This window comes from Medicago truncatula, chromosome 8 (genome assembly GCF_003473485.1).
Source record: "Medicago truncatula cultivar Jemalong A17 chromosome 8, MtrunA17r5.0-ANR, whole genome shotgun sequence".
Taxonomy (NCBI): Eukaryota; Viridiplantae; Streptophyta; class Magnoliopsida; order Fabales; family Fabaceae; genus Medicago; species Medicago truncatula.
The window spans coordinates 16,548,533-16,567,090 of record NC_053049.1 but is presented as its reverse complement, the minus strand read 5'-3'; the positions used below and the strand labels follow the sequence as shown (position 1 = coordinate 16,567,090).

Sequence of the window (18,558 nt, the reverse complement as noted above, 5' to 3'; positions counted from 1 at the left end):
TTCCTCTTAAAAACCCTTTTTGAGTTTTTACAATTGAAATTAATTTTTAATCACCCATTTTTTAAACATGATTTTGGTCTTTTTTTTTTGTAAACAAATGTAAGTTTTATCGTGATCCACAAGTATTTTTTGATGATGTGTTATGCCAAAAAAAAAAAAATGTATTCTTTGAAGATATGTATGATCATTGATGATCTAATAGTGATGTGGCTCACATAAGTTGGATAAACTAAATTTCATGTCATTATTTTGTAATTAAATTATTTATGAATAATTTAAAGAATAAAAAAAATATTGTTAATGAATAGTCCAGGGCATTATGTAAGGATTCTAAGATAAAAATTATTTTATATAAAAGTTATATGTTTCATTCTTAAAATAAAAGTTAAATATTAATTTATAATATATTGATTACACAAATTTTCATATAAAATTACCTTTAAAAAGTCTTAAAAAACATTCATGAATCGCTCGTTAACATTTTCCATAAATAAATCATAATTTAAAAAAAAAAATGAGAATAAATCTAACAAAACAGGAAACAATGAGAATGAGAAGAATAAACAGCATCTTCTTCCATCTTCCCCTCCATTTGTCTCTCATCCTCACATATTCAACTAATCAATATAATCATAAAGATTATCAAAAGAAAGGGGAAAGGATCGGTATTTGATGTCATCATTATTTCTAGGCCACGTAACATCTATATTCCATCAACATAGTTCACATCATCTCACAAATATCAGGAACCGTAACACGCTTTCTTTCTCTATTCTTCATCAGCTACCATCACCACAAAGTGATTTAAATTGTGTTAACTATTTTAAATCTCTCTAAAGTGAGAACTAAATGTAGCAACGTGATGATGATGCGAACTACAATATTAATACTTTTGCACTCATATTTTCCTTTCTTCATCTCATTTCAATATTTACTTTAATTAATTTCAAAATTATGGTATACATAAAGTTTGTTTCAAACAAAGGATCCATCGATCATAATATAAAAAGTTTTTAAATGGTTAACACAATACAACATTCCTCTTTTTGATGATGACAAAAACAAATGTTATGATAAACAATTTTTTGTTTTTAGAGAGAGAAAAATATTTAGAGACTTCTATTAGATTTATGCCAAAATGTTTATGATAAATATTGATCGTACTTGATCAGAAGGTGATTGCCGATGTGATGCTAGATGGTGGTTATGAGAAGTTGTTTTGGCTGGAATCGCAGGACACCCCAACGCTCAAGTCAATATTGAGTTTTAAAAAGGGACTTAAGAGAGTAGAGAGAATCTAACATTTGGGACTGTTGAGAGTCCCCTTATATAGTGAGGAGGCACAAGAGCCATTGTAGGGCATACGTAAGGCTTCGACGGTTACATATTCGTGGGAATCGTAACCGTCGAGCGAGTTTCATGGCAGCGTGGGGGAGATGTCACCATTCAGGTTTGAATGGGTCTCTGACTTTTTGCGAGCACCCCCATCGCGAAGAGGGATGTGTTGCGTGTAAATAACCCAAATGTTAGATTTGGGTCATTTTGGATTGGGCTTATAAAATAGACTTGCGAGCGTTTGCTCGGTCCAGAACAAATATCATGTGACATCATTGACATTCTCTTTAATCTCATCTTGTTTTACAATGAATCATAACAATGGTTCAACATTTTATGACGCCAATATAAAAAAAAATATTTATGAACTTTGAAGTCAAAACGAGAATATGTCAAAATATATATTCTTTTAAGATATAACACCCTATTAATCTCTTAACATTCTTCTCCTCATGGTTGCTCAATCTGTGCTTAGTACCGAGAAATATATGGGTTTTTCGTATATGATAGGTCACGAAAGAACATTGATTTTTTCGTATATTAAGGATCACATTTGGAAAATAATAAATTCTTAGAGAATGTACATCCAAGGCAGGTCTTGAGGTGATGAATAAATTTGTCTTACAAGCTATCCCGTCTTATGTAATTAGCATATTACAGTTACCTACCTCACTCATTACTACAATTGAGAAGAAGATGAACCCATTTTGGTGGGGCCACGAAGGTTCCAATAATCGACATATTTATTGGATGTCATGAGAAAAGTTGTATATGCACAAAGTTGATTGTGGTATGTATTACAAGGATTTATCGACTTTCAACTTGGTAATACTAGGTAAACAAGGATGGAAATTCCAAACAGACTCACACTCTCTGATATCTCTTATTTTTAAAGCTCGATATTTCTGTTGTAGAAAAAAGCTCGTATTTCCCCTATATGAGTTATCTCACGACCGACCTAGGTCACAATCTGAGCTACGTTTGGAAAACAATTTTGTGTGTCAGTTTAATTGTTAGAGGTGGTGCGCGGTGGTGCAACAAATCAAGTATCTGTATTCTTAATATTGACGAATCTTGGTTGTTGAATGTTGGTTGCATGGATGGTAACATTCTAGAGGCACATTTTGTCCCTAATTTTACTGTGGATAATGCAATTGACGATTCTTCCAAGAGATGGAACAATGCATTGGGTTGATAAGTTTTTAGTGAGCATTTAGGGTCTGTCATATTTAATACTTTGTTAGTTGATCAGGTGGTTAATGATTGATTGATTTGGAAAAAGGCGAAAAATGGTTTATATTATGTCAGAAGTGTGCGCAAGCTATGTGTCGAAGAGTTAGTTGATGCTTTTCATCTACGACATTCAAATTTTGGTCGGGTATTTGACACCTGAAAGTCGCACCGAAGGTACAAAAATCTTGTTTGCTAGATGTGTCGTGGATGTTTTCCAACCTGAGTTCAATTATAAGTTAAAGGGGTGCAGTGTCTTACGAACTATGTAAGTTGTAATTCTAATCATAAAGATCATCTGCATGTTATGTTTGATTGTTCTTTTTGATGTACAAGTGTGACAAATGACAGGTTTGTGGGATGAAGTCGACCATGTTGTTCTTACCACCGATTCAACTGTTATGCCATATTTTCTTTACTGCAAACTCTGACACATAGACATGCCCAACAAATGGCTGCCATAATTTGGATTTTATGGAAACACCGAAACCTTAAAAAGCTATGGAAGGGTGAAATGAGATGTGCGCTAATGTTACTGACAGAGGACACTATTTAATAGATGATTGACAGACCATAAATCACCCTTGTGTTCAACATATGGAGGAAATGCAAGGCAATGCAACTCATGTTTAGCATATGGAGGAAACAATGTTGTCATCTTCTTATTCCGGTACAACAACTATAACTTGATGGAAGAGACCACAACACGATGGGTTTAAGTGTAACATCAACGCCTCTTTCTCAATTCAATGAAACCACACATGTATTTGTTTGCATGATGACAATAAAACTTTTGTTATGGTGAACACTATGAGTTTTTCACCTGTACGCTGATGTAGTATTTTTGCATCAAACAATAGTAAGTATTTATATCGTCTCCTCAGGGACTAGTGCGATATCGCGGACCGTTCGACTCCAAATATCATTCTAAGTTGAAAGATAGTGTGTTTGTTTGTTTTAGTAACTAAATTGCTAAAGTAAAAGTTGAGAGCAATAGGGCATAAAACTTGTTAGGATTAGAGTTCCTTGATCGAGCGTCACACGTAACCTAATGATCATACATGAATTCTAGCTTTTCTTTGATATTATCACGTATCCCTCGACAACACCATTCGTGTCCAAACAATATTGTGAAATCAATTGTATCATTCAATGGTCGATGTCTCAAACTATTGAATGATTCAAGAGTCGATCTTATCGTTCAATCGATGATTTCTCAATCTATTGAATGATAAGAAAGCTTTAGGTTTGGATACTCAAGGTGATTATCAAAACATCGATTCCATGTCTAGAACCTATGTTTTGATAGATGGTTATTCTAAACCTAGATTCAAAAGTATTTCTCAATCACAATTAAATCAAAGATAAACATTAAAGTGCAAGAATAACATCAATATCAAATCAAATGCTAGAACCATATATTTATAGATCAAAGGATTACATGTTTAAGCTATGATCAAGTATCTCTAATCCCAACAAGGGAGATTTAGCTACTCATTGTCATGGAAGTCTTGCAAGAATGAATTGAAGAAGCAAGATTCATTACAACTTGTGATTTCTCAACAAAAGATGAAGAATCCACTTTCTATCACTCTCACTCTATGAAGAACAAGCCCTATCTCTCTCTCTAGAAATATTACAAGTGAAAAACTAAGAGAAACTAAGATAAAACTAAGTTTTTTTGAAATGGTTGAGTGGGCTATTTATAGAATTCTGAGTATGCATTCACTCGCCTCGCGAGCTACTTCATTCGCCATGGCGAGTTGAAGTTTCTTCCCCATTGGGTTTGTGCCACGTCAGCAATGAGAAGCTTAAACCGCCCTAACTCGCCTCGCGAGTACTTTCCCTCGCCACGGCGAACAAACTCGCCTTCTACTCGCCATTGCGAGTTGGTGGCGTGTAATCTCTGTTGGCCACTGGAATTGCTCGCCTTTTACTGGCCATGGCGAGTTGGGGGCGAGTAATCTTCATTTTTCAGCCTTTTTGTACTTTTCTTCGTTTTCTTCTCTTTGCTTGATGTCTTGAGTTCAAATCCTGCACAAATGGGTGAAGTAAGATAGATAAAGCGTAAAAGGGCAATAATCACTTATTTCTCGGCTTTTTCCGTAATAACTTGCAAAACAAGTAACAAAAGTGCCTAAAATATATCACTTAAATTACAACTTTCTAGCACTTATCATACGCCTCGTGGATGTTCGGGATGCGTTGAGTTCGTTTCACGCTTTGCGATGGTTGAATAACATTGAACGGTCGCCGATGACATTTTGATGTTTTCCAAAGTTTAGGGAGCATTTTTAAGTGAAAAGAGAAATTTTCCTTTTGCAATACCCCACCCCCACGCGCTGACCAGTCGCGTCTGTCCCACTTAAAATTTCTCCCTCACTTCCAAATCAAAAAATCTCACACTACGCTCCCAAAAATCAAATCATATAAATCATACAAACAAAAAAACCCAACACAAATATTTCAAATTCTTCTTCTTCTTCAGATCTAAACATAACAACACTGAAAAATAAAATAAAATAAATAAACACTCTCTTTCCAATTTTTCATTCTTTCTCTAATTTGAATTTTTTGAATTGAAACCCGTTATCGTCGATTCCGATGTCGGCATCCACCGTGTCAATCACGGCGGCGAACCCGGGCACTCGTCGGAGACCAGTCATCTCCACCGACAAGAAAACCGCTAGTAATCTCGAACTCCTCGCAAACGACGTCGCCGCTTCTCCAAACACCGCCGGCGACGGCAAGAACCCTTCCACCGCTGGCAACGGTCGTGACTTGAGTCATCACTCGATCCGAAGCGATGCTATTCTTTCGAAAGATTTGGCACCGGCAACAAAGAGGGTTGCTGGTGGGGATTCTACGCGGAGGGTGAGGAAGAATGGTGGGAAGTCTGAGAAGCAGAAATGGGTTACTGTGGCGAGGATTTTTGCGAAGAATTTTGGGTTATTGGTGATGGTTGTTGGGTTGGTTCAGTTGATTAGATGGTTTGCGGTGAAATCAGGGGACGGTGTTGTTGTTGGAGGAGGGTTTGGTGGGTTTTCGGAGTATGAGGACAGGATTTCCGAGATGGAGGGTTTGTTGAAGAAGACGGCGAAGATGATGCAGGTGCAGGTTGATGTTGTGGATAAGAAGATTGGGAATGAGGTTGGGGGGTTAAAGAAAGAAATGGATGCGAAAATTGAGCAAAAAGGCGCGTTCTTGGAGAATGAGATAAAGAAATTGGCGAATAAGGGGGATAAATTGGAGAGGTATTTGGAGGAATTGAAGGTGGAGGATTTGTTAACGAAGGAGGAGTTTGAGAAATTTGTCGAGGGTTTGAAGAATGTGAAGGGGAATGGGTATGAGGGCGGTGGTTTGGATGAGATAAGGGAGTTTGCTAGAGGGGTGGTTGAGAGCGAAATTGAGAAGCATGCTGCTGATGGGCTTGGGAGGGTGGATTATGCTCTTGCAAACGGTGGAGCCTGGGTTGTGAGACATTCAGAGGCTTATGATGTGCAGAGGGGGAATTGGTTCTTGTTGAATGCTAGAAATGGTGTTCATCACAATGCTGATAAGATGTTGAAACCAAGTTTTGGGGAGCCTGGACAGTGTTTTCCGTTGAAGGGTAGTAGCGGGTTTGTTCAAATTAGGTTGCGCGCTGAAATCGTTCCTGAGGCTGTTACCTTGGAACATGTAGCAAAGGTGATGCCATGCATATTCTTTTTAACTATATACAGTTGTTGTTATCTTGTCTTGTCATGATGTGAATCAGTTAGTAGTATAATCTTTGACTTGCTGTTAATGTTTTGTGTACTTCCTTGAATTTATGAAAAATTTGAGTTGAGAATTGAGATGTTTGTTATAGGAAGTTTGATGATGCATATGCTTGGTTTGAGAATCTGCATGATGTGCCCATGAATTAAGTTTATGTTATGTAGGATCATAGTATATCATTTAGATTAGATGTGGCTGGCTTATCCATGAGTTTGGGTGAGTTACGTAGGGTGTAGTTTTTAGAAGTGGCAATCTGTTTTCTTTTTTCTTGGTAGTTGGGCTACTAAATGAGATGAAAAATAAGTTTATGTTGTCTAGGATCATATCAACTGGTTGCGACTAGTTTTTTGATAAGTGCATGCATAGGTGAGTTATGATCCGTATAGTTTGTAGAAGATGCAATTTGTTTTTCTTGTACTTAGGCTGCTAAATGTGATGAATTAAAAGCACTAATTATTAGTGGTTGAGTTGTGGATGTCCACAAATTTGCTTTTTGAATCAAGCTTACATATGATAGGAGAAACAACTAAAAGGCGCTTTTGATATGTGTGAAAGTATGAAGCTTACTGCATTAATATTTGCATTCCGAAGTGTCAACGGGAAGATGGTGATTCTTATGCTTCTGTAGTTTGTGTTTATAAGTCTAATGCAATGATTGCTTGGTCTTTTCTTGATATACTTTGTTGTGTTAACGATATTAAACAACCCACCATATATTGTCGAGTCTGAGACTTTTCTTGATTCTTAAGTCTTGTATATTTTTGTCTAATTGGTTTTCATTTTTCAATGTCATTTCTTTATGTTCGTTCTTTTTTTTGTAGTCTAGCACTGTATGTGATGTTATGCTCTCTTCATGTTTGAATAGATCTACGTGTTAGGCAAAAAGAGTCATGAATGACTTTTCTCATACGGAGAGAGCTCTAAAGTTATGTCTGTGTTGTTGCATTTTACTTTATTTAAGAACATTTTGCCATGGGGTTTAATTGAAAGCTTATTTACATCAATTATATGAAAGTGTTTCTAAATATTTATCAACCTATATAATTGATTTAACCATAATTTGACAGTCTAATTCACGTATACATGTCTGTTTTCTTGGTTATCTGAGAGTCAAGGCACGTTCCTCATTAAATGAGACATTTTTTGCCGTTCACAATACTGACAACAGAGATTAAAGCCTATTGGCTCTAGTCATATTGCCACTAGAAATAAAATAATTTGAAGGACTGTGTTTTACATCAAAAGAACATGGCTTATTAGTTTAGTGCTTGAACTTTTGACTTGCTCTGATTAAGAAAACAAATATTGCTACTGTATAACATGATGGTTTTCAACCAATCCCAATGATACCAATACGAATCAACAAAGAAGCCGTTGTTAAAATTAATATTTTCTCGGTTAAGAAAACCCGGTATGCGGTGTATGCTATCATATCTGTAATGTACATATTTTTCATTGTCCATGTGTTAAATTGTATGTTTTGATGCAATGAAATACCTATTGCTGAGATGGCTGGTGTTTGTGAACTATGTGTCTGTTACTGTCATTTGTATGATTGGGTTGCGTGCAGATTTTTCGTATATGTTTTCATATTTGCTGGGTTGCTTGTGTACTTTTGGCATATTTTCCAAAAAGAACTGTTCTCTACTTTGGGCAAATCCAATTTAGTGTTTTTTTTTCCTTCCTTTTAATCTGCTACAAAGGTGAGAAAGTGGGAAATAAATATTGGAGATGTAACTTACTGTTATAGTGAGTACAATGGGGATTTAGTCATGATTATAGAACAACAAAAACAACCAAGCCTTATCCCACCCCCGGTTTGGATTAGGTTTATTTTGAGCTTATGCAAAACGGCTTATGCAAATAAATATGTTTTTATGTATTATTCATAAGTTTGAAAATGTAGTTTATGAAAAAACAACATACGAATATACAACTTTCATTAACGAGAATTTATAAATTAACATAAAAGCGTATTTATTTGCATAAGCTGTTTTGCATAAGCTCAAAATAAGCCTAATCCAAACGGGCCCTAAGTGGGGTTGGCTACATGAATCAATTACGCCATAATGTTCCATCCATATACCATATTTCGATCCAACTCATTAATCTCTAGCTTTTTCTTAATAGTTTCTCTTACAATATTTTTAGGTCTTCCTTTGTCTCTAGTGATCTGACCACCCTCCCTTACTACAAAATATACAGGTCTTCTCTCTACATATGCCCAAACTACTTAAGCCTAGTCTCCACCATCTTTTTTACTATAGATGCTACTCCAACTCTCTCTAATGTTGTCATTTCTAATTCTATCCCATCTAGTCTTACCACACAACCAACACATATCCCGTCTATGGCGTTAGTCATGATTATATAATACTTTTTTGTGTATGGATATATTTCAAAATATTTATTTAATAATAGCAGCATAGCTTGTTTATATCATAAAATTTCCCAAAGTAACACTCCCTTAGAATATTATGCAATATTAGGACACTATGTTTATTGATTTATGTAGCGGACTGCGGACCTTAGAATTAAAGGTTTTTTGTTGTTGTATTATTGTTGCATTGTCCAGAGTATTGTATATCAGATATGTAACCCATACCTATATATGTGTGTATATATCAGTGGTCCAAAGTAAATATGAATGATTCATAAACTTTCTTGGGTAGCCCCAGAACTTTGGAAGAAGTTTGGGGATTATATAATATATTGGTAGGTTGGGGTTCTTGTTGCTGTTGCAGGGTTAGTGTGTCTTGTAGTTTCTATTATTACATTTTCTGGCCTTCTCTAACTGGGGTTGGTTTTGGCAGGAGTCAAAATTTCCCTGGATTGTTCTTTATGGTTCTGAAGACCTTTGCTTATATAATATTTTTTTTCTAAATTTATTTTTTTCCTGATATTGTTGTAGTTGATATAACAGTTTCATATCACATTTGCCTTCATGTTTGTTACTAGTTCTCTTTGTGTGCTTGTGTTGGTGTATGATTGAAGTACTTTGTTGTCTTCTATTAATTGTTCTGTGTGACAGGTTGATAAAATGACATATTTTGTGTATATGACTAACTTAAATCTTTGTTGAATCTCCATGATATGAATCAAAATGATTCTGGTTACCTTCTTTTTTCGCGCATTACTGCTATTAGATTGAGCTAGATGTTATTCTTTGGACCAAAAGGGAATATAATAACAATGAATAATTGAGTATACCATTTAAAGTTGGTTAGATAGATCATACATGTAAACTATAACTTTAACTGTTTTTCTGGTGAAATCCTGTGCTTTTAGTGAAGTTTCAACAATCTTCTGCCAGAACTCAATTGATTTCCTTGGTAATTCACACAGAATTTTTTTGTCTGCTGAACTTGTGCTTCAGTTGTCCTAATATTTGCTACTTAGGCTTTTAGCAATTCTATTCTTTGTAAGCTAAGTTGTGAATGACTTATCTTTGTTAATCGTTCTGTTATGTTCATGTTTTTTATAGTACAAGTGTTTTTTCTTTTCTATTTTTTTTTGGTGGTGGCCGGGGTTTGAACCCCGGACCTCACTTATATTCATGCATTGTCCATACCAGCTGAGCTAAGCTCACGAGGACTTTTTCTTTTCTATTAATCATTCATTCACCATTTCTTTGAGTATTGTTAGTTTTTGTACTTATACTTTTTCTTTCAACAGAGTGTTGCATATGATCGATCTAGCGCTCCCAAGGACTGTAGGATCTCCGGTTGGCTGCAGGGGAGCAATCCTAATTCTGTAATTGATACTGAGAAGATGTTTCTCCTGACAGAGTTTACATATGACCTTGAGAAGAGCAATGCTCAAACTTTCAACGTGTTGAATTCAGCAGGTTATGGTGTTATCGACACAATAAGGTTCGATTTTACATCAAATCACGGAAGTCCTTCACACACCTGTATATATCGCTTGAGAGTTCACGGTTACGAATCTGACTCGGTTTCTGTGATGGCCATCGACTCATAGTGTATCATTTGTTTGCTTGAAATTTATCCATGTGTGTAATTGTTCAGTATTATTTGTTTAGATGTAGGTAGGAGTTTGTGGACTAAATACTAGATGCAGTCAGTAATGATCTTTGTTGGTGTATTTAACTTCTTATTGCTGTTTCAAATGGGTTATGTATTTAGTGTATGAGTTCCGAATTAGGAAGATGATAGATTTCACATTTTTGGGCAACACGAAGTTTTACCAATTTCTATTCTCTTTATTGATTGATTTTTAAGATTAAGTGTGTTTATAGTCCTTATTAAATATACATGCAAATTTGTACCAATGGGAACTTTTCATAAGTTTTTTATTGGATTAAAAATATATTAAATGATTAGTACAATGAATGATACTTGGAAAATCATCATTTAAAACCATTTTTTCTGGTGACCAATCAATCATTCAAAACCCATTATGCCACATATTTGTACTTGAGTTCCTTTTTATGGTGAATCTTGGCTAAGCTAACTAATTAGCTATGATTACATGAACATGTCACATGATCAGTACATGTGATCCATTAATTAATTAGGTGAGCATACAACACCCTGTATATCATCAAGCTATTGACTTCAATTGAGTAACTCGGTTTTGTTTATTTCAATCAATACACAATTCTAAGTTAATTCTGAGTAAAAATCATATATTTATTCAGTATTGGAATGGGTGTGCTCGTTTTAATAATAACCACAATTATTTGGTCAAAGTTAGCACTACCGTTTTTAGAGTATAGATCTCAATTCTCATACGAGTACTACGACTTGATTAAAATTGATTACTGAGGCAAAATTCTTAAAAGGAATTACGAAATCTGTCACAAGCAATAACCTTTTTTTTTTTTTTACAAACAAACATAAGGTAAGACTTTATGGAAAGTGACTAGCCAGATTTTTCGATAGAAATTAATCATTGAAAAAATATAGGTGGATACTCTATTCCAATCCAATGTTATAGTTGTAAAAAATATCGTCACCAAAATTTATTAATGTTTCTTTTCAATTAACAGCTAATTGATCAATCATTTCTTCAGCTAGAAGTCACTATATTCTTCCATTGATGATCAATAAGAATCTAAGGTCTGTGATAAAAAATGCTTTTACCAAAAATTTGTGATAAAAAATATAAATGGACTAGGTGCACAAACTAACCTCCATTTGCTCTTTTGACTCGCCTATAAATGACATTTCTTAAAAGCATCCGAGAGTTACATCCTAAAACTTTTAAATAGATAAAAATATAAATGTTTTTATATTAGATCTAAGATTTCCAGTTCTAACTTCTAACTCTTGTAAATAAATTAATATAGTTGGGACGAAACTACCAACCATGTGTCATATATTTTACTGTATATGTTTTTTGGTGAAATGTTTTACTGTATTAATGCAATATACAACCTTTTAAAAAATTATAAAGGTTTGTTGGTTGAATTAAGAGAGTTAAAGAATAGAGTCACGAGGATGTGAACGATTATATGCTCACTCTTGATATAAAAACTAGCAATACTAATAATTGTTTCAAAATAAACAAATTTTATTATGATCTAAATTAAAGAATGATGAAATATTAATAAGTGCCAAAAAATATTATAGTTATTAAAATCAAAATATATTTGTTAACATTTAACACATTTTCTTCAAAAAAAATTCATCCACATCACCATTTCTAGAGACTTTTTTGGAGGGGAAAAAAAAATTACCACTTTTTTTTTACGGTACGAATTACCACTCAACAACTGTTGGTTATATGACAAATTCAATATTTTGTATAGTAAGTGTGACTCAATACTTTTAGTTGTACCTACACATTTTCATGGATTCCCTTCCTACTTTGAAATTTGAATGTTTGGGTGTGAATGAGATGAAGTATTTATTCATCATTCAAATGTGAATTGTTAAATTAAATGTTTGATCAAGAAGTCAAGTACATGTGTTAAATACGAAGATTCTTAAGTTATACATGTGTTAAATTAGTCAAAAAAATTCACAGTTTACACTTTTTTTTTAATGCAAAAATGTTATTATTAGTCGTTATAAGTGGGTGAAGTCAAATTCCTAACATTCTCGACTTTTATGCCTCTCCCCAAATGACCAAGTGATTTTATCACTCCCAAACTTTACTCTTTTTTAACAAGTCAAATTCAAGTTTGTGAAACTCTTTTAACTAAATGTGGTACACTTGAGTAACCTATTTTTTCCACAAATCAGACTCAAACTTTAAGTACTTGACTTTGCTCTACTCCTTAATTACACCCCTATAGTCTTATGCTCTTTATTGCTTGCTCAATTTGATTATTGACGTGACGACCATAGCCGTCTCAATTTAGGAATTTAGTTGCTTATTTGGTTTCACATTAGTTGGATGAAAACATGATTTTAAAAGCATAGAATTGATTTTGATAGTTTAGATATTATTAGGTAAAATTGATTTTAACGTCCAAAATAGATTTTGATTAAAACTACGATTTAAGGATTTTAAAATTTATCGTTCAACTTAAATGTATATAAAAAATTATTGCATGGGTCTCTTCTATCTTAACTAAGGTTCTGGGTTCGAATCCAGCCTTGGACATACAGTAGCTTTAAACCTCTTAGGGAGAGTTTGTAGCCCATTTGAGTCCCACAAGATTCGAGAGATTAGTCTCCGCAAGTCGTGAGGAGGATACACGGTTTACACAAAAAAATGTATATAAAAATTATCGAAGTTGTATTTGTAATAGAGTCTCATATCTTTATTTAAATCAAAAAATTGGTTTAACCTACGCATGACGTAATTTTGCTCTTAAGTCTCTATAAACATATCTGACTTATTTTCACTGTTACGTAAGATTACCGTGTGTCATATGTCGTCTTTATCGTTAATTTGACACCTCATAGATAATATTCCCTCCGTTCCTTTTTAAGTGTCACTTTTGGAGAAAAATTTTGTTCCTATTTAACTGTCACTTTTAAAGTTCAATACAATATTAAATGTTGTTTTACCAATATTATCCTTAGTTATTTATTGCGGAGAGAGAAATATATGAAATAAGATATTAAATGAATACGGAGGTAGTATTTTTAATGAATTGTTTTCTTTGACTCACAAATAATAGAGGAGTGATATTTGGATCAAAATCAAACAACTTTAGTGACAACATTTTTTCCTCTCTTCTTATTGGAGAATAACAATAGAGAGATAAAAGAAATAGAGAGAATAAAAATACAATGACGTTTGAGAGAGAAAGTTGTCATAAAAGTGGTTGTTCAACTATCATTTCTTCAAATAACAAGTGTTCGAGTTTTTGGAAGGTTGGTTGTATAAGTGTGTTCGGGTACTATCATTCTATTAGTTAGTATTTGAGATGAGACGTAAATTCATTTGACATGTTTTTGTATTAGAGTTTGCCATCCATTTAAGTCCAACAAAGCTCGAGGAATTAGTCTCTACAAGTTGCGCGCGGAGGATACCTGATTTAAAAAAATTGGATATAAAAATTATTGAAGTTTTTTTTTTGTTACAAAGCTAAACAAAGGAAAAGAAAATCAGGAACAGAGAAGAGAAAAAGCTAGCTCCTAATTCATATGTCCTTAGCAGGGGAAGCAGATCCTCTAAAGGGGGAGGGGAAGAATGAAATGTCAACTCAACATCAGTCGAAGCTCTTAACTTAGCCACAAAATCCACACACTGATTACCTTCTCTAAGCGAGTGCTGAAAAGAGAAATTTCTTGATCCCAATATATATTTGATATTCTGAATCAGAACTGCATAAATATGATACTGAGATGTGTCACCATTGATGAGGTTTACTGGGAGGAGTGAATAAGAATAGCACCCCAATTCTTCAACACCTAAGCTTATAGCAAACTGAGACCTTGATAAATTGCTTTCAGTTCTGCAAACAAAATGTCTTTGAAGTTATTGATAAACTCCGAAAAACTTAACAGATAAGTGCCTGAATGATTGTGAAGAATTCCACCAAAACCTGTGCGAATTGGATCTACAACTGTCGTCAACGTTCAGAATGGTACAAACATGACTGTTGTTATTCCACCGAACTAACCTTGGAGGGGGATTAGCGCTACTGACAGATTGCAGGAAGGAGCTTATATCATCCATCGAATTAATAATATTCATGTTGAGACGGGTTACTGACCAAATTTCGTTACCAAGACACATAAGGTTACGATGTTTCCAAGTCCAGCAAGAAAAACAGTCTCATATCTTTATCTAAATAAAAAAAGTTGGTTTAACCTACGCATGACGTAATTTTGGTCATAAGTCTCTATCAACATATTTGACTTATTTTCACCGTTACGTAAGGTTACCGTGTCATATGCCGTCTTTATCGTTGACTTGACACCTCATGGATAATATTTTTAATGAATTGTTTTCTTTGACTCCCAGATAATAAGGAGAAATGATATTTGTACAACCATTTGGTAACAACTTTGAGACAACTTTCTCTCTCATACTCATATTATGTTTTTAACTTTGGAAGGTTGGTTGTAGTGTAAGTGTGTCCGGGTACTATCATCCTTTTAGTTAGTATTTGAGATAAGACCCAAATTCATTTGACATGTTTTTGTAATAGAAAGATAAATTTTTAAATGTTTAATATTAAGTACACAGTTTTAAAAAATAATTTTTATATTTATTTTATTAACTTGTGCCTTAAGACACATGTTAACATTTCATTTACATCTTTGTAACTTTGTTGAGAGGTTCTCTCTGCGCACCTTGTGCGAGATGAATCTCTCTTGCTGTTTAATATAATCTCATTTTGATTTCTTCAAAAAAAAAAAAAACATTTCATTTACATTTATTATGTATTTTATCCGGTTGTTCTTGAGTTTAGATGTCAAAGAAGTGGTTACTCTTTTGACCCCCCTATTTACTCTCTATTATGAAAAACAACATTCGAGAGTTATCTCCCAAAACTTTAAAAAAAACAAAAATACTGTTCAGAAAGTTATCTCTCTAGTCGTCTGTGCATTTTTTAAAAGACCAAAAGAGTAACTATCAAGAAGTTAACTTTGATTTGACATTCTGTTGTTTGATTTTTTTTTTGACTGAATTGTTTGATTAATTTGGGAAGTGAAGAATGAAAACAATTTCTCAACTTATTATTGGTAGGATTTAGGCTATCTCTTAGAAATGGCTCTTGGATAGATCAAAGGCTTCTCTTACCTATTTTATGAATGGTTTGAACTTTGCACACCCTTTGATTGTTTCCATAGAAGCTAGATCTTTAGTGTGTGGGGATCCAGATTTTCTCTTGCCCACTTGGTAGGAGTGAGTGCTTCATAACTTGTATATGTACTTTAAAAAATAATGGGAAGGAGAAATTATTAGTATTAAGGTTAAACTCTTACTATTGAGTTTAGTATTTTTCTATTCTTAAAAATAATAATATTAATAATCAGCTTAAAATAATTTTGTTTTAAAAAACCATGGAGATTAAAACAAAATAGATCGAGGAAGAAAAATAATAGGAATTGAATATTTTACAACCATATTATATTATTTCTCCTAAAGTAACCATTCTATTACTTTCGAAACATTCTGTATAAGCACTGTATTTTCTTATTTTATTAATCATTTCATAGCATTCAACTTACAACTGGGGGCTACACCATATTTTGACAAATGACACCTTTATATTCCATTTACAAATCACTGTTTCAAATTTTAATAATCAGATGCTGATGCATAAACTTTTCTTTCATTATTGTCTAATTTTTTTTATTGTAGTGTAATCAATCAATAAAGTATAAACAGTAATTGCAAGTTGCAAATGTTCAAAATTCTGAGTTTATAGATAGTGACATTAGTGTGTCACACTGTAACCACGCATTAGGTTACAAAATATCCAGAGCATATAATATGATAAATTGATGTCATGCATGCTGAAACATATGCCACATTACTGTTCTAGGTTTCAACTAAATTCCATAACATGATCCGGAAGGAATGGGGGAAAAGACACCACTTGTCTTTAAATGGGTCATCATCAACCCAAATGTTAAAAAATAACTATATTATCTAGCTAAATTTTTGGTTTTTTTTTTATTTTTTATTTTAAATATTTCTTTCCAACATGTCATTCGAGAGGGTAATTATTGCGCATATATCTTGGCCAAGCTCGGACACTCTTTAAGATTATGTGTGACTTTTTGGCAGGCTCCTCCGTCAGAGTTGAAGTTAGTGTTGAGACTTGATGTCCTAGACTGAACCCTATTTTTAGGGTTTTTCTTTTCTTTTCTTTTATCATTCTACAAAAAAAAAAAAAAAATCTTTTTAACATTTTTTCTCATAGTTAATATTTTTGTTGTTGAATTGTATCATTTTTTAATTAGAACAAAAAAAAAAAAAAAGGAACAAATGATTTCAGTTATGTTAAAAGAATGGGACAAAGTATCATTGAAAGAATTGATTGTCCTACTCCTTAGAAGAAGAGATAGCTTGAAAAATGGTGATAATAACTTGAAATTTGGGTTAGAGATATTTAGTTTTAGGTTATGAGGCATGAAAGGAGGAACATCAAGGAATGTGTCTGTGAAGTGGGAGTGAATTAGGCCCACTTTGTCACTTAAAAAGCAAAAATGGTAACCCTTTATTTTGGGGAGAATGATATTTATGCTTTTATCAATGAAAAAACTGCCTCCATTTTGGTGTTATTCTAGGCTGGCTTTCGTCCCTTTGCAGGGTGGCGTAGTACCACAAACGTTAGAAACTTGGTAAAGGAAAATGTTTTTTTTTCTTTTGTTTAATTAATGAAGGAAAATTATGAGTTTAGATGAAGTTCTTTTTCTTAGTTATATTGATGACTCTATATTGGGATTTAAAGATAGGAGAATGAAATTATGAATGAGCAAAAATAAGGAATGAAAATACGTCTAAGTCAATAATTTATGCCCTAAAATCATCTTTGGGACCATACTATATATATATTTTAGGTGCAACTTTATACCTAGCTTCAATTTTCAGTATTTGTTTTTTCTTCTTTTTGATTCAATCAATATCATGGTTGAGAATTGCCTAGATTTATTCAGTTACTTGTCTTTTGAGATTGGCCCATTCTCATCTCATGACCAGGGACTTGACTTTGACTGTCCATTCAGCCATTTGGAAGAGTTTCTAATTTGTAGGCCTATGTATGGTTTTAAGTTTTTTTAATTAACAATTTGATAAAAGACTCCCATAATTCATAACTTTAGACTATAGTTTTAAGGACCACTTTTCAACTCTATTATTAATCCGTACATAGTTTATGTCAAAATGAAGTTAAAGTATTAAAGCCCTTTAAAAGATTTTACTTGAACTTCTCTCATTCTTTTTTGTTTTATAATAAATACGGTTTTGAGGTTTTTAACAATTTGATTTGATAAAGGACTCACTTCATTTATAACTTTAGACTATTATATGAGCACATTCACAATATATTAATTCTACGTTTTATTCTTTTAATTATATAAACAATAATAAAAAAGTTAATTTTACATTTAGTTTTTTTTTTTTGTTGAAGAATTGTGACCATAGTCATGTGACTATTTAAGACTTTTTCATTCAACTCTTCTAATCCAAAGTACATATGTTAATTCATAATGAAGTAACAGTGTTATAACCAGTTAAAATTATTTTACTTGAATTTGGAATCTTAATTCTTTAATACAGAAAATTGCATAAAAAGTAGTAAATCACAATATTCAAGTTCATAATATATTTGAAATTGATAATGCACGCTTGCCATATCCCTAGAATATATCCAAAACAAACTTTTTCCAGGTATACTACGATGATGAACGTGATCAATTTCCGTGTATGATGGTACTATTGATTATTTTCATAGAAATCATCATCATTGCACCCAAAAATAATACATTTATATTCAAAAAGAAAAGTTTTTAACAAATTTACTCAAAACCTTAAAGAAAACACTGCTATATCATTTGATTTTAGGAGTAAGTTTGTTTACCTTGTCACATAGGAAGTGGGTTTGTGACGGGCTGCGCCTGATTATTATTTCTTTTTGTTAATAACGCAATGACTTGAAATTCACCTTTTAAGATGAATAAATAAGGTCTTTATGATTTAAACTCCGACCCTAGTATATATTATACAATTTTTCTACTAACCGAGTTCAAATCATTGAGATTCAATTATATAATTTTATTTTATTCTGAGAGTGCACCAATAACTAAATTTGAAAAAAAATGTTGTTACATTTATCTTTTTTATTTTCTAATATGA

General features: G+C 33.0%; 1 protein-coding gene across 1 annotated transcript; it reads left to right on the top strand.

The window, feature by feature from the left end:
* The first annotated feature begins 5,015 nt into the window (after positions 1 to 5,015).
* On the top strand, positions 5,016 to 10,570 carry LOC11410381 (SUN domain-containing protein 1). The gene is made up of 2 exons (XM_003628051.4): positions 5,016 to 6,252; positions 10,000 to 10,570. Exons 1-2 carry the CDS (start codon positions 5,170 to 5,172, stop codon positions 10,303 to 10,305), a joined length of 1,389 nt encoding a protein of 462 aa, XP_003628099.1. The 5' UTR covers positions 5,016 to 5,169; the 3' UTR covers positions 10,306 to 10,570.
* The last annotated feature ends 7,988 nt before the right edge of the window (positions 10,571 to 18,558 follow it).

What these genes read in the sequence shown, in the direction of transcription:
- LOC11410381 (XM_003628051.4), top strand. Translation starts at nt 5,170, where the DNA reads ATGTCGGCATCCACCGTGTCAATCACGGCGGCGAACCCGGGCACTCGT. An exon ending in CCTTGGAACATGTAGCAAAG is followed by an intron (nt 6,253 to 9,999) that starts GTGATGCCATGC and finishes TTCTTTCAACAG; the next exon opens with AGTGTTGCATATGATCGATC.